At 43.8% G+C, this 15,914-nt stretch overlaps 1 protein-coding gene and 1 long non-coding RNA gene across 6 annotated transcripts in view; one reads left to right on the top strand and one right to left on the bottom strand.

Annotated features, from left to right (window-relative positions):
• The window catches only part of LOC132597680 (uncharacterized), a 50,447-nt gene that overhangs the window by 17,464 nt on the left and 17,069 nt on the right, over positions 1 to 15,914 (top strand). The gene's annotated exons all lie outside the window — the stretch shown is intronic.
• Positions 1,073 to 15,914, bottom strand: part of SBF2 (SET binding factor 2) — a 469,751-nt gene continuing 454,909 nt past the window's right edge. For all 5 annotated transcript variants that reach the window (XM_060303511.1, XM_030831355.2, XM_060303512.1 and 2 more), the window contains 8 exons: positions 13,862 to 13,988; positions 11,603 to 11,730; positions 10,207 to 10,440; positions 9,019 to 9,123; positions 7,423 to 7,616; positions 6,636 to 6,723; positions 3,884 to 4,015; positions 1,073 to 2,867 (listed from right to left, as the gene is read on the bottom strand). In XM_060303511.1, the coding sequence (XP_060159494.1) occupies positions 2,769 to 2,867; positions 3,884 to 4,015; positions 6,636 to 6,723; positions 7,423 to 7,616; positions 9,019 to 9,123; positions 10,207 to 10,440; positions 11,603 to 11,730; positions 13,862 to 13,988 (1,107 nt within the window). In that variant the 3' untranslated portion in view covers positions 1,073 to 2,768. The remainder of the gene's footprint in view (positions 2,868 to 3,883; positions 4,016 to 6,635; positions 6,724 to 7,422; positions 7,617 to 9,018; positions 9,124 to 10,206; positions 10,441 to 11,602; positions 11,731 to 13,861; positions 13,989 to 15,914) is intronic.

Raw genomic sequence — 15,914 nt, 5'->3', positions numbered from 1 at the left:
CTATAAATGACAATTTTCACTGAAAAGCAAACCAGCCGTACCATTAACAGTTAACGCTCTGGCTCTGGAGTGAGGCCACTGGGCGGAGGGTTTGGGAGGTAAGAATAAAGAACCTGGGCTGGAGGTGTTGGGGAGTGGGGCTTGCGCTCATGTGCTCCCTCGGGTCTGCATCTTTCAAGAGCCCGGAGGAGAAAGGCTTTGTCACAGGAGCCGCGGGGGCAGGGGCACCAGGCCCCAGTCCTTCTTCCTTGGAACCTAGTGCCCTTCTCCCCGTCACAGCTAAGACGGGCGGAATGAAGGGCGTCCTGACACTTGTGCTCAACTCCCAGTCCCAGTTGCTTCCCTCCTTACTGAATGTCAGGGACACAGTAGGAGAGAATGGCAGGTCCCAGGGCCAGCCATTCAGAAGAGAGGCCTGGGGCTAATGAAGGCCTGAGGGCCCTGGCCTGGGTCGCATGAGCCCTCTAGACTGAGGAAATCTGAAGCCTTAAGAGGGGGATGCCACTGCCTCACCCTGGGGGTCCCCCTCAGGGAGGGCTCCTGGATGTCAAGACTTAGAGGTTCAGCCCTGAGGAGAACCTGCATTCTGATGGCTCCATTCGAGATGTAGTTAGAGTCCCCAAGGTAAACTCCAAGGGCTTATCTAGAGGAACTGTTGTCCAGAACTGAAAGCACTGATCCTTCATCTGTGCTGTTTAACTATTTCCTGAAGCAGAAAAACCTCATTCCAAACTAGAGTTAAATTTCTCCTGCCTAAAGTTCTCACAAATTGCCACGTGCCACAGGTGGTGAGACTGCGACCGGGAAGAGGTGAAGCACTTAACCAACTTCACACAGCTCACCAGGGGCTCAGGGTGGGAGTGGCGGCCTCACGTCTCTTACCTAAACTCTGCAGCAGTGCGTCCAGAACCCAGAAGCTCAGGCCAGCCTGTCCAGTGTCTCTGGTTACTTCCTGAGCAAAGGGCAGTGATGACATTAAGAGAACCAAGGCAAGAAATGGGTTATGCTGCATTTTACCCTTGAACTTTTACCCCCACGTATGAATCATAAATGTTGCCTTCTGAGTGCTAAGCAATGCACAGTGAACTTTATTTCAGTAAATGAGGGATGGTTCTTCTTAAGAAATAAATTTAATTCAAGGTGGTTAGTGAATGCAAGGCATGTAGCGCCTTCATGAAAGTTACAAGAATCCAGTTACAAAAGAAGCACTGTGTAAAGTCTCAAATAGCTGAGGGTACAACGGGCTCCATATTTTACAGAGTACAAAAAATTATTTCATATACAAAGAAAAATACAAATAATGTGCAAAAACCATTTTCACAGGTGGCAATTTATAAAATGAAAATGATAGAAAAATCCTTCATTCTTATCATCCCCCAATTTCTTATATATTAACACAATTCTATTTTCTAGTGTGTAGATAATTTTAAATTTGAAAATCTGATTTATTTTTAATCTACAAAGCGGCTTTTTAAAAAGGGAACCATTTCACTACTGAAATTTTATGAATGAATCAGTTAATTTTATATTAAATTATAAGCAGACTATCTGAAAAACAAGGATATAAGAACTCATATATACATATTTTTGAAATATTAGTTTGGTATTTAACATATTAACATTTCAAAACAAATGTAATGATCTAGCTACCTACGACTCCAGCCAACCGCAGCGGCCGTTGCAGAAAAGCTGTTTCTGTGTGCCATGAGAAACAGTATTCCTGGTGTCTTAAGCTGAACAAACACAGGCTATCAGAAGTAAAGAAAACCTAAAGACCAAACAAGTCCCTACTGTTCACGTGCAGAGGTGCCGTTTGGGTATCCAGTCACGCCACAGTGCGACCTCGGTTTACACAGCCCTTGTCATAGGGGTCGTGTGGTCATAAACAGCTGGCTTCTGTCTCTCAAACATCTCCACGTTATTAGTTCAGTGCAAGTGTCTGTTTTGTGAGTTAGTGCATTCAGCTTTTTGCATGTTATTTTGTGTAAGAAGCCGTCAGGGAGCAGAAGAATACATGGGAGCACAAAGTCCTGCATCCTCAGGGCACCTTTGGCCTAGAAAATTCAGTGTTTTGGAAGCAGTATTTTCCTGCATTGGCCTGGTGATTACTGCATCATTCTCTGGACAATCTTTTTGCATCAGGATAATCTTGTGTGCCCCCCTTTGCCTGCCACTGAGCACTGATGGTCTTGCTGTGAACCCCAATGGTCGAGCAGGTATCACGGAAGCACCTTTGACAGCACCAGAGAACTGAGCATCTCTAAGGTCAGGTAGTAAGAATAGGAGCCTTTGATGGGAAACCTAGTCTATGCAGAATGGAAGATAGTCTTGGAGGATTTTGATTTTTGCTTGTCAGAAAGCTCTCCAAGGATATTAGGACCTTGGAGAACAAAAAGGATCTATGTATCTTTCATGAAGAAGGACCCAGGTAGGTGGCAGCCACTTTGCCTAGGGGATGGATGACGGTCGGCTCAGAAAGCATTCTTCTGATCCCTAACCATGAAGACCCTGTTAGAACAACCTAGTGCAAGATACAGGGAGGGCCTAGGGCTCTTGACAGACCTGTGTAACACACCCACTCAGGCTAAGCAGGCTTAGCAACTGCTAAAAGAGGGGAATGGGTTAAGTCTGGGTAGGAGAACCTTAGGCCCTAGGATGACTCATCAGAACCAGCAGGAAGCTGTCAGCTCCTCAAGGACTCACACACTTTTTTCCTATCTGGCAGCACAAGCCCCTCCTCCCTCTTCTGTTTGGGTTGACCATGGGCATCAGGCATCAGATATACAGCTCTGGATCCTGTCCATCCACTGCTGGGCACTCTGTCCATCCTGGGCACAGAAGTTATACACACGTTTGCTGGTCTTGAGCTATAAAATCAAATGAAGAGAACCAGAGATGAAGGGCAGGGCTAGTCTATGGCTTTGGGCAAGTGTGCAAATAAATCCCTGTGACCTTTCCTTTCCGTTCTGCCCCAGAACCTCTGTTATTTTCTCTGTCTCCCACTATCATACTGTCATTGCCTTTAGAGTCATTATACTTTCCTGGCCCCAAAAGTCAAGGGGGATGTCAACAGAAGGGCCTGGCAGAGAAGAGAGACACACTAGGAAAGCCTGACTTTGCATCTTCCCGGGGCCTTCCTTGACTGAGGAAGAGGGTCAGGAATGGCTGGAGTCTCTGGCCCCGCCCACGCACTGCACCAGTGCAGCACAGGCGCCAGGAAGGCCGAGCTTCATCCACACCACGATGGGGTTGGCTTTCATGTCCCCTTTCCATCCCCTTCTCTAAGTCTTCAGTTGGGGCCACACTGGCAGCCCAGAGTCAGGGAAATGGCTTCATAGGCTGAGCAGGGCCCTAGAGTATGACCTGTGTTCCATATGTAGTCCTGCTTGGCTCTGGGGATTAGATAAGTCCCCTATCATGTGGCCCATAAAATGCCCCAAGGCCCACCTAAGGACTGCTGAAGATGTTAGGGCAGACAGTCATCATGTGTGACTAAGGATGTTTTTTTGTGGATGATCAAGCATGAAGATCAATGGATACAAAGGGAAGTAATATCTGTTCTTGACAGTAGGTGGTGAGTGAATAACTAACAATATTTAACAAGGCGTTCATCTGCTTCCACGTGTAGCTGGATCCCTTTTAAAGGAGTCTTTTGTGCAAAGCAATGTGCAGCCTTTCTGAGACATGTGGACAGCAGGGAGAGGTCAGGTTTGGGGATGAAGAGTGCTGGGTTCAAGCTCTGTAGCAATTCCCACAGCCGGGGTGGGTCTGTGACCCATGTGCAGTTACCACCAATTGCTCTGAGGCCCCATGATTCTTGGAGGTGGATGGATTGTAAGGGATCATGTGCAAATAGAGCCAGGAAAAGGCAAGATCGACTTACATCAAAGAAAGCCTTGTCACTCGTGTGCTTTGGGGCTCCCATGCTGGGGCCAGCAGGGATGACCATTTCTACCTCAGCCAGATCAATGTGGCCTTTACAGCTTGTGTCCTCACCCGAGTCATAGTATCGCAGCTGGAACCAAAAAGATACATGGGATATAAGAGACACAGAAAGGGAAAACAGCATGGCTTTTCAAAATGTATTTGAATACTTTCCCACATCTTGCTAAACTATGCCTGGAAGAATAGACAAGAAGTTAAAAACGCTGGTTGCTTCTAGGAAGAGGAATTAGACAGCTGGGAGAAAGGCGGAAAAAGACATATTTTTTGAAATTTGAACAAATAAGTGTATTACACATAGAAAAAGTCAACTAACAACTGTAAAAATATATATATACATGTAACATATAAAAAAGGGTTAATGTTTAGAATATATACCGAATTCCTAGAATTGAGAAGAAAAAGATAAACAACCTAATAGAAAAATGGTCAAAGGATTTCAACAGGCAAGTCACAGAAGAAATGTGAGTGACCTATAAACATCTGAGAAGATGAACAACCTAACTGATCAAAGAAAAGTAAATGAAATCAATGAGATTTCACTTTTCACTTAGATTAAGAAATATTAAAATGGCTGACAATATTCAGGCTGAATGGAAGGCACTAGGTATTCTCAAACACTGTTAGTGGGGATATAATTAGTCAGAAGCCTTTTAGAGGACAATTTGGCAATATGAACTAAAATTTAAAATGTTTATACCTATTGATACACCTTTCCCACCTCTAGAAATTTATCCTACAGAAACCCTCCCACAAGCATGCAAAGACACACCTATAAAGAGGTTTCCTTCAGCACTGCCTTTATTTTATTAGCTAACAACTGAAAAGGTATCTGTCAATATGGTTTTGGTTAATTAAATGATGGTACATCAATAATATGGAATTCTATACAACATTTCAAAAATGTTAAGATCTATTATGAACTGGTAGGAAAATATGTCCAAGCTATCTTTATTTATTTATTTATTTATGCGGTATGCGGGCCTCTCACTGCCGTGGCCTCTCCCGTCGCAGAGCACAGGCTCTGGACGCGCAGGCCCAGTGGCCATGGCCCACGGGCCCAGCCACTCCGCGGCATGCGGGATCCTCCCGAACCGGGGCACGAACCCGCGTCCCCTGCATCAGCAGGCAGACTCCCAACCACTGTGCCACCAGGGAAGCCCCAAGCTATCTTATATTTAAAAAGCAAGTTTCCAAATAGCATGTAGATATAAAGTGACTTTTGAAAAACAATAAATAGCTCAACATTTGATTGAGTGGTTACTGTGTGTAAGGACTGGACATCACTCTAACTAAATTAGTCTGGACTTCACTCTCTATAATCTACACGGCAGGAATGTGTGTGGCGCCTCCGTCTCTGTGGTTCTGGCCTCAGACTTTTCTCTGCCTCTCCATTCAGGCATAGTATGAGTAGGACTAAACAGAAAAACCATATACCTTTCGTGTTAAAGAAATCTAAAAGACTGGCAAGAATGCAAATATAATTTGATGTAATTGTAACTTATAGAAAAATTATGACATTCTCCTGTTATATTTAGTGATTTAATGAAACTTTTCTACACAGTGTAGGCTCTATGGTTTCAGAGACAATGTTGTTTAAAGTCCAGCCCCCTAAAAAGGGCTTCCATTGCATATCTGTAAAAACTTCTCTATATTCTTCCACAAAGATTCTGTGTAACCTTTATGAAACTCCTTGAGCAGAGGGAAAGGGGGTCCCCATGCAAAGTATTCATCTGTCAGGAGTCATCTAGGTGCAGGTCCAACAAGAGCACTGTACTGGCCTAACAGTCTGTATCTTTCTGAACAGACTCCATGTTGGACATAAGTGCATTGAGAAGCTGCTCAAGGCTGACTGGCCAGGTCCAAGGTAGAGTGAGGTCTGTGGTCAGAACGTAGGAGGCCATGCGACTCTCACTAGTGAAGGGTGCAGAAGGGCTGGGTTCCACCCCAACCAAGATCACTGGAGCAAAGATTCTGACACTCAGGATTGTGCGGGGTGCTACAGCCACAGCAGAGAACCTAGCAGTGGGGAAAAGGCTTCCCAGCGTGGTCTGGGAGGTCCAGTCTAGTACTTGCCCACTGTGGATTTCAGGCTTGGGTGGGCACATCCCCTTCTGCCTATTTCAGGGCTCCCTCCATCCTCTGTTGCTGTCACCTCTGAGGGATAATGATGCCTTCTTTAGTACCAAGTACAGTGATGGGCACAGATAAAGTGTTCAATAAATGTTTGTTGAATACATGAACACCCTCGATTTTGAATGGATGTGTTATGCTGCAAAGATGAAGGTAATCTGTCTTCTGGGGAGTATTCATAGGCATGGGTTCTGTATGTGCATGTGGTATGCAACAAGCTGAAAACCTCAGGTCCTCTCGTGGCCTGGGTTTTAAGAGCAGGTAGCAGGAGCTAACATGAGCATTAAAAAGCAGAGTTCTATTGCTCTTGATGCTCTGGGCTCAGCAGTCACTGCCTCTGCCTGCACACACCTGCACTCTCTCAGAAGGCTGCTGCACTCAGTCTCAGGACTACTGCTCCTCACTGGGTCCATGGAGGAGCCTCAGGAGCATATGAGAGGCCTTAGGAAAGCATTCTGTACATGAAGGCTGTGCCTTTCTGCTAAGAGTCACACAACAGCCGGGGACTGAGCCTAGCCTAGGGAGAAGTGATTTCTATAGGCTGTGATGGTATTTATTACCTGATGTTTTGTTACATCCAAAACGAACCAGCGGGGCTTCCAACCTTTCAGCAAAGCCCCTCTTTTGTAGAGCGTTCCCTCAAAGGACCTAGAAATAACGATGACATAGAAGTTAATTTGATTTTTCATTTAAAAAGTGCTGTAAAGGGGATATCTGTTGTTTTTGTTGGTCAAGCCTCTATTTCCCCCAGATGATCCAAAAAAGATCCATCAGATCTCCCCCTAGAATTTTTCTATTAGATCTTTGGGGAAAGGCTGCCTCTTTCTGCTGGAATTACCAAACGTGTGAGGTTTGGAGCTCTCAGTAGCCATTTTTTATACCATGTTGGGGTAGATGCAGCCCATGGGAGAAAGCAGAGCTGGCAAACAACAGAAGCCTGAAGATGCTGTGTAAGAAACTGGCACATCCTTGGCCTTCCCAATTTATGTGAGTAAATTCCTCTCTGCTTGAGCTAGCGTGCGCTGGATTGCTGAAGTCTGCCCCTGAAAACGTGCTCACTAACACATATTCCCTCAAGAGATCTGGCAGACATGAGACAATAGCAATCAGGACCCGTCACAAATAACTACAACCTCTTGGCATTATTTTAGTTGTAATTTTGACTTTTCCTCTTCCAAGAACCGTCTAACGCATTTAAACCAGAGACAAAGGATTAAAGCGGACCCATTTTAAGTTTACAGAAGGCGGCACGGCACAGGCCTAGCTTATTAAAGGGCCTGCGGTGTGGCCGAGGGCAGGGTGGGGAGAGCTTTTTCAGTACACCCGGGAGGGCTTAGCAACGTCAACCTGTTTTCATCATTCTTGGACGTGTACTGGCTGTACAGCGTGGCTGCTCTCCGGTCCACTCCGTTGGATGGGGAGATGCTGGCGTTCTGTTCCTCCCCCATGCTGCTGTCTGGGAGATGCAGCAGAGACCTCTTCTGATAGGAAGGGAGGTTGGTAGACACAATTCCTGGGGAGCCCAAAGGGTGTCTCTGGGGCTGAAAAAGACAGAACAGGAGCTAGGAAAGCTTTCCGAAGACTTTAAACAACTGATCCGATAATTTCACTTCTAAAAATTTACCTCAAGGAAATAACTGGACCATATATATGTATATGTAAAATATATATAAAAAGATGTTTATCCTGGAGTTTTTTAGGAAACTAGCAGAAAACTAGAAACCACCTAAATGTCTATCATTATGCGACTGCTTAAAAAAAAAAAGGTATTTCCATACAATGGACTTCTAGACAGCCATTAAAAATGATGCTGATTTACGTAACAGGGACAAACTGAAGGCATGTACGCCACATATTAAGTAAAAAAAATGCAGGTTTTTAAAACTGCATGTATAGTAAATCCCTTTTATATGTGTTTAGAATTATAAAACAAGTTTGATGGCATAATGGTTTATTTCTAGGTTATAAATTTTGGGTGATTTCTGTCTATTTCATAACTTTCTGTATATTGTCTTATTTAAAGGAATACACATATCTCACTTTCATAATCAGAAAAAAAATTAAGAAACTATTTTATTCTTCTGAGAAAAAAAGCAGTAAGACACCACCTACCTGTGGCCTGTCTGATAACAGCTCCTGAGTTGCCATCTGAAGGCAGGAGAAGGCACCCCAAGGACCCCTTCCTACCACATTGGAGGCTTCCTTCTACACTCCCTTCTCCTTGACTCCTCTGTGACATCTGACCCTGCCGACCTCTCCTTTCCTGAAGTGCTCTTCAGAACACTCATCTGTCCTAACTTCCCTTCTGTTGCACTTGGAGTCAATCTGATGTGGGTTTGACTGGTGGCCGCCCCACGTATCAGCTGTGTGACCTGAGCCTGTCCCAGTGTGCCTGAGCTGAGACGCCACTCCCTCACTGTGGGTTAACAGAATGCAAAGTGTGGGTGGCGCTCAGCACAGCCCTTCCACATACTACAGGTGGAGGGGCTGTGAGAAGCAGAAAACAAGAGTATTTGGTTTAAAAATATTTTTACGATAAATGTTTCTTAATTCAGAAACAAAAAGGGGGTGTGAACAACGGAAAGCAGCATATTTTGCTCATTTAAAACACTTCATTTTCTCTGATTATTTCTCTGGCGCAGATAAGGTCTTGGCATTGCCCTCCTCCCTCATGTGGTAGAAGATCAGCTGAAACCACAGAGGCGCTACACCAGGAATAATCTCCCCTGGATACAGGGCCCTGGAACATAAGTGTTATGTCACTGTGGTAAAGTGAGGCACTCAGGAAGTACCCAGTCATCCGGAGCTTTCTGCCCTGGACCCTCAGGGCATGACCCTCCCTTTGGCCATAAACCTCCTGAATTACTTGCGGCAGAGGCCCCACCTGACCTAGCGCCCTCCAGAAGCTCAGAAGTAGCTCTTCAAAGGGTTTTGCCAACTCACACGGTCTGCTCTGGGCTCTTCTTTAAGGTCCACAGTTACCCGTTCCCATAGCTGCTGCCACTTCTCAGCTGTTTGGTTCAATTTATGCTCCAGTCTTTCAATTTCCTGCAAAGTAATTAAAAGGAGTTTTCTGACAGATAAGTATTTCATAGAAATCAGGATGTTCCCCAGAGCCACACCCCCTCTGTACTAGATGAACAGCGTGGCCAGAGGGCAGTGAAAAACCATGGTAAGCATGGGGCCTCAGAAGCCTCCCAAGCCAGGAACAGAGGTGGGAGCTCTAGCTGGTGCGATGCATTGTGGCAAAGGTGATTTATTAGGACCTGTAACCGGGCCTTTTCGTACAGATGGCTTAAATAGATGAAATAAATATCCCCAACACCTTCACCCTTGGCCAGCCCATAGGACATCTGATGGCCACAGCAAAAGGTCAAGCACTGGGCCGGTGTCCAAACTGTAATAGCTGAGGTATATGAGAAGTCTGTCCTTGACAGAGGAACCCCTCAACTCTGATGATTCAAACCAGATGTAGAAAAAATGAACCAAGAAATGCCCAAGGAATGGAGTTTCCTTCAGACAGGGAAGCTGGAGAGCAGAGCGGCAGCCTCTGTGACGGTGTTTTCACTGAAGCACGCTCGTCCTGGTCAGGAAACTGGACGGAGAAGACTCTTCAGGAACTGTTTGGCCCGTATCTGGGCTCAAACCCTTTCCTCAGGGCTGCTGTTCTCATCAGGGTAGCTACTGCCAGGGTGGCTTCACTCCAGAATATTCCTTGTAGAAGATGGTTGGCAGTGCTCCCATCAGGCCATCAGCTACCCACACTTCTGACCAGAGGAAGTAAGGCACCCACAAAAGCCATAGCCCAGGCCTGACTCAGGCTGCTTGGCCAGCTGAAACAGCTGCGAAGCTGCAAACGGCTCCATTTGCTCGAATGCTTCCTTCTAACGCTGAAAAGCTCATTTTTACTGAGACTCTTTGCCAGTACGTGAGCCTGGTTCCCCACTGATCCATGGGAGCAAATCTGGTGTCCTTATACTCCTGTAGTGCTAGCTATAGTGCTAACCCAAAGTAAGGAGAGCTATGTCCAGGAGCTGGTGAACCAGTCTTAACTAAGCTCAGTTCCTGAGGCCTCATGTGCCTCCAGGTCCCCTGGTGCCCCAAGAGTGTGTCTACACACGGCTGACTTACACTGACAAGGCTGGTGAGAGCGTCGGGCTGAGCACAGCTGACATCATCATAGCATGGCCACACTGTTCTCCTCTGGCTCTGGGGCCCAGCTCCTCTGGTCAGTTCAGAGTCTTCGGAGGGGAACTGCTTAGGGGTCAGCATTGTCCAGTCATATGAAGGCCCTGTGGAAAGGGTCTCCTCTACATAGTAATCCCACTTCTTGAGGCTGGAAACGTTTACATTGGGCTTCAGGGCCTGTATAAAGAAAATTCTGAAATATAGTTTCATCTTGACCCCAAAGTGCCCCAAGCTTACTGGCAGGCCAGCCCCTAACATTGCAGGGTCCAGGGAAAAAGTATGAATAGAGGTTCAAATACCATATATCTATATATTTAAACATTATACATCAACATAACTATTAGATAAAATATGTTCTATGCTCCTACCTTGACAAATATAACTTCCTAATGACCTAGAAGGCCAGGCTCCAATTGAGAATTCTTGGACTTCTGGGAATTCTACACCAGGAAGTGGTGGCACTGGGAAAGTTGGTCCCAGCTCCCAGTTCTTGGCCTAAAGCCCTGCTCCTCTTGACCCAGCTCTGTCCTATATTCTGAGGGTCTCTTATGAACGTGTGTATATACCCCAGCCCATGCAGCTAAACTCTTGTCTACTCCCTGTCCAAACAGCTACTCCTTAGCTGCCCTTTTAGCTTAGGGATACATTCACTGGCTTGGGGAAGTGGTCTGGTGACTAACTTGAATTTGGGCAAGGAATCTTGAAGTGCCAGAGCATGGTCTAGATGAAGGAGAGGCATCCAAGCATGTACCCTTGGTTTCTCATACACCTCACCTCATGAGAAGGGTGCATCTGGAGAAAGGCCAGGGTGAGGTCCTATTGCATGGGGCCCAGGGCCAGGCCTTCCTTGCTCCTGAGTAAGGTGGTCTACTCCACTGCAGAGCCTATTTCATGCAGACATGCATGGCAGAGGATGGCTGTCCCTGAGAGGTCATCCTTCTTGGGCTGGGCTCCAAACATCCCTGCTTCTCACAGGGGTTCTTCCATGGCTTTGGTACAAATGGACTTAGGGAAATCTTTTCTGCTTACACGGCTTGCTAAGGTTTCAAGTTTTGTTTGTTCTTTCTTCCCAGGGAAAGTTGACTTGCTCTGACTTTCTTGAAGTTATCCTTTCTATGGTTGGGGGGCCAGCTTCTAATTTTTGTGGTCAAGAATTTGGTATCCGTCTCCATTCCATCATAACCTAAACCCATAGTGTATCAACTTTTAAATAGCTTCTGGTATGAAACCTAGTCGAATGTTTATAAAACGCTTAAACAGCTTATATATGCTCAAAAAGTAAGGAAAACTTTAACACAAAATATTCCAAAAATGAAACATAAATGCTTTCTTTCTGTACCTCTGTTTCCACTGGTGAATATAAATAATTAAAGAAAATGGGACTCCTCTTGTGCATTCTATCGATACACTCCCAAATACAAATTCCTCTTTTGGCACGCTTGTCTCCTTTATCATCAAATAAAGTTCCTGTAGATCCCGTCAAAAAAAAAAAAAAAAAAAAAAAGCAAAACAGAAGTCAGATAAATCAACAGTTTGCCTAAAAATATGATGCATGTAGCAGATGAAAAATGGAATATTTCACACGGCTCTAGAAACAGCAGCGCACGTGCAGAAGCCTTAGAAAATGACTGCAAAGCTAAAGATAGGAATGGACTTCATAGCTATATGGAAACAAATCTAAATGGAAGGAAAACCTGGGATAAAGTTTCCCCAAGCATTTAGCAGGACAGCATGACTCCCTTCCAATCGACATCCCACGTCTATATCTAGATTCATAGAGGTCCATGCCAGGAGACATTCTACACATTTTTCAAGAGAAAATGGAAGGAAAATGATTTGATGAAAGTCAGTTAAAAACATAATTTTATGTTTCTTTTTAAAGTTGTTGGCTGTTTATTATGAAGCTATTTAAAGTGTTTTCTTTGGTAATTTATATATACCACAAATCATGGTCATGGAGACTTTGGATGTCAGAAGGATGCGGTCCGTATCCTTGGATGACTTAAACACAAAAGCTGAATTTGCGGGGGCGGGGGGCACTTCAGGTACTATATTTGTACCTTTCAAACAGTCAGTCTGTTACTCACATGAGCCCACTTTATTTTTAATAGAGAGGAAGATGTGTTAGGGTGAGGCAGGAGGTATTTCTTTAAAAGGCCAGGAAGGGTGCCTCTCGTAGCAGTGCTGTCTTGCTTTGAATGAAAAGATTCAGTCAAAAGTCAACAAGCATTTTATTTATCATAAAAGAGGGTCTCATGCCCAAGGCTGCACAAAATCCTATAATATGAGGGGCCCCCAAGACTAATTAATGTTTCTTCTCTACCTTTCAACTGTAGAGTGCAGAAGAGTAGTTCTCAACCCTGGCCACTCATTAAAAAAAAAAGGGCTTAAAAAAATCCCAGTGCCTAGGTCTCACCTCAGACCCATTAAATCAGAATCTCTGAGGATGGGCCCCAGACATCAGTCATTTAAAAAAGTTCTCCAAGTGACTCTAATGTCCACTGTAACCAGCTCTACTTAATGTCTTCCCAACACACGGGTGCTTAAAAAATTAAGGTTTCTGATTATGATGTGTGGAATGACAATTTTATGAGTCAACAGAGGTCTGGAAGTACAAACAGTAAAGGAAACGGTCTCATCAGTGCTGTCTCCTTTACCAAATGGATGAAATATCATGCTAGATAATTTTAATAGCATGCACTGAAAAGCAGTATTTCTTTGCTTTCATATTTTAAACTGAGAATATTAGTAAATATTTTCAGCCATTAAGAGAGTCTTCTTTATGAATATTCAGGTATATATAATATACTGAAAATAGTCAATATAATATACTGATTTTCTTTATTTACTTGTCTTCTTAACAAAAATACTCATGTGTATCCCCCTTTCCCCCCCACTATAAAAACAGCAAAAGTAAGAATGTAAAATTCCCCTTGGGGAAACGTTTTCACAGGGCTGACTGGCTTTTGAGAATCTACTCTTTACAACTATTACTGCTATTAAAAATTATAATAACAATGGTGATGTCTAAAATTTGTTGAGTTCTTTGTGCTAGCAACTGTGCTAAGAAATTTACAAATATTTCCTAATGGAATCATCCTGGCCCAAAGGGGTGGGTGATATTATTATCCTCATTTTAAAGATGAGGAAACTCAGAGAGATACCTAACCTGTCCAAAGTACTTGGCTGGTAACTGGCAGTGTTGAAATTTAACTATTCTGTTTGCTCCAGAGCCCATGGCCGTAACTGCTATACAGACTGCTTCCAGGGGCAGGCAGCTTACCTACCAGAGTGTACCAGGGATGGAAAAACTATGAATCAAGTGTTTCTCCACTAACAGTGATACTGCTTGGAGATAATAAAATAGTAATAAGCAGATTTAACTTTTCAAAGGTGCTACATGATGACCACTTGGAGCCCCTAAGAGCTAACACAGCACATAATCTCACTCACTCATGTCCATTCTACTTTCGTAGTTTGTAGAGTAAAACCTTAAAGTGGCCTTGCCACACTTGGGGGTGGTTATCTTATTAGTGTCTTTAATTAAAAACACATAAAACTAACAAGAAAGATGGAACAAGGGCATGCAAACACGTACCATGCTCTAATCTTTCATAGTCTGAATCCAGGAGAAATGTTTTAAAGCGATTAGACACATAGTGGAAAGCCAAGAACTTTAAGTAATAGGGATTGAATTCAAACTCAGTTGGATACTGGTTGTGAACCTGAAACACACAAGGCAAAGAAAAGAATAAGAATCAAATGGAACAAAAAGTGGATGCCATGCCACTGAGTGCTGACCTGAAATATGCAGGAGACCATTTGGTCACTCAGTCAACTGAATCCCTACCATGAGTGGAAGTCGGAAAGGAACCAGTCTTTTGACAGACACCATGCTAGGGGTTTTTTTTTATAAACGTAATCTCATATAATCTCCATAACAACACTGCAAGATAGGCATTATTTTTTTCTGGCTTTATTGAGATATAACTGACATATAACATTGTGTAAGTTTAAGGTGTACAATGTGATGATTTAATACACATATCTATTGTGAAATGATTATCACAAGAGGGTTAGTTAACACCTCCATAACCTCATACAATTACCTTTTTTTTTGGTGGTGGTGAGAACATTTAAGATCTATTCTCTTAGCAACTTTCAAGTATAGAATACAGTATTTGTTAACTATAGTCGCCATGGTGTACACGGGATCTCCAGAACTTACTCCTCTTATACCTGGAAGACAAACATCTCTCCATCCCCCCGCCCCCAGCCCCTGGTAACCACCGTTCTACTCTGTTTCTATGAGTAAGGCTTTTTTAGATTCTACCTATAAGTGAGATCATACAGTATTTATCTTTCTCTGACTTATTTCACTTAGCATAATGCCCTCGGATTCCATCCACATTGCTGCAAGTAGCAGGATTTCCATTTTTCTCATGACTGAATGAATTTCTCATGTTTATATATATAACATTTTCTTTATCCATGCATCTATAGATGGACACTTACATTATTTCCACTTCTTGGCTATTGTGAATAATGCTGCAATGAATGTGGAAGTACAGATATCTCTTTGAAATAATGACTTCATTCCCTCTAATATATCCGGAAGTGGGACTGCTGGGTCATACGGTAGCTCTATTTTGAACTTTCTGAGGGACCTCCATGTTGTTTTCCACAGTGGCTGCACCAATTTACATTCCCAACAAGGGTTCCCTTTTCTCCACATCCTCACCAACATTTGTCACCTCTTGTCTTTTTGATAACAGCTATTCTAACAGGTGTGAAGTGATGTCTCATTGTGGTTTCGATTTGTACTTTCCTGATGATTAGTGAGTGATGAACACTTTTTCATGTACCTTTGGCCGTTTGTATGTCTTTGGAAAAATGTCTATTCAGATCCTGTGAAGATGAGAATTATTACCCTCCCCTCCCCCACTTTACAAATGAGGAAGCTGAAGATGAGCAAGATTAAATAATTTACCCAAGGTCATTCACAGCAACTAGTGAGCCCAGATTTGAACCCTGGCTTGCTAGGCTCCTCGGGCTGTGCCTCCTTCACTACTTTATACTGTGCTAGATACTTGATATGCAAATTATCATAAGTTGTGGTTCTTGCTTTCTAGGCATTTGTGGTGTAATAGTGTGTAATACAGTAAGAAAAATTATGCTTACAGAAGTTTGGCAGTGACAGGAATGAGAAGAGAAGGTGGTGGTTTGGGGCGACAGCAAGAGACGTTTTCCCGACAAAAGAAATGTCGGGAAATGTAGGGCAATGTAGAAGGAGCCAACAGAGAGAGAATAAACTGTGGAGAAAGAGCTGATAACTAAGAGAGTAAGGCCCTGGGAAAGCAAGAATGAATGAGGCTAAGGGTCCAGAAACAGGGAACAGCCTTAAAAATGAGGAGGGACAGAAGAGTAGATAAAAAGAAAGGTATGTTCAAGTGCCAAGGGAAGGGGTAGGAGCTTATGCCTTTTAACATTAATTTTCCATCAGTAACTTAGTGAGGTCACTGGGAGAGGAATAAGGATGAGGGAATGACATGGGAGGGTGGGAGGAAGGCAGAGTCCGGAACGGTCACTGAGCTATAGCGTGCTCTAGGCAACCTGTACGCAGACTCCATGGAGCCATCTCATGTGGCAGA

This window comes from Globicephala melas, chromosome 8, assembly GCF_963455315.2.
Source record: "Globicephala melas chromosome 8, mGloMel1.2, whole genome shotgun sequence".
NCBI lineage: Eukaryota > Metazoa > Chordata > Mammalia > Artiodactyla > Delphinidae > Globicephala > Globicephala melas.
Note: the sequence above shows the minus strand (reverse complement) of the source record. Positions and strands in the feature narration are given on the sequence as shown.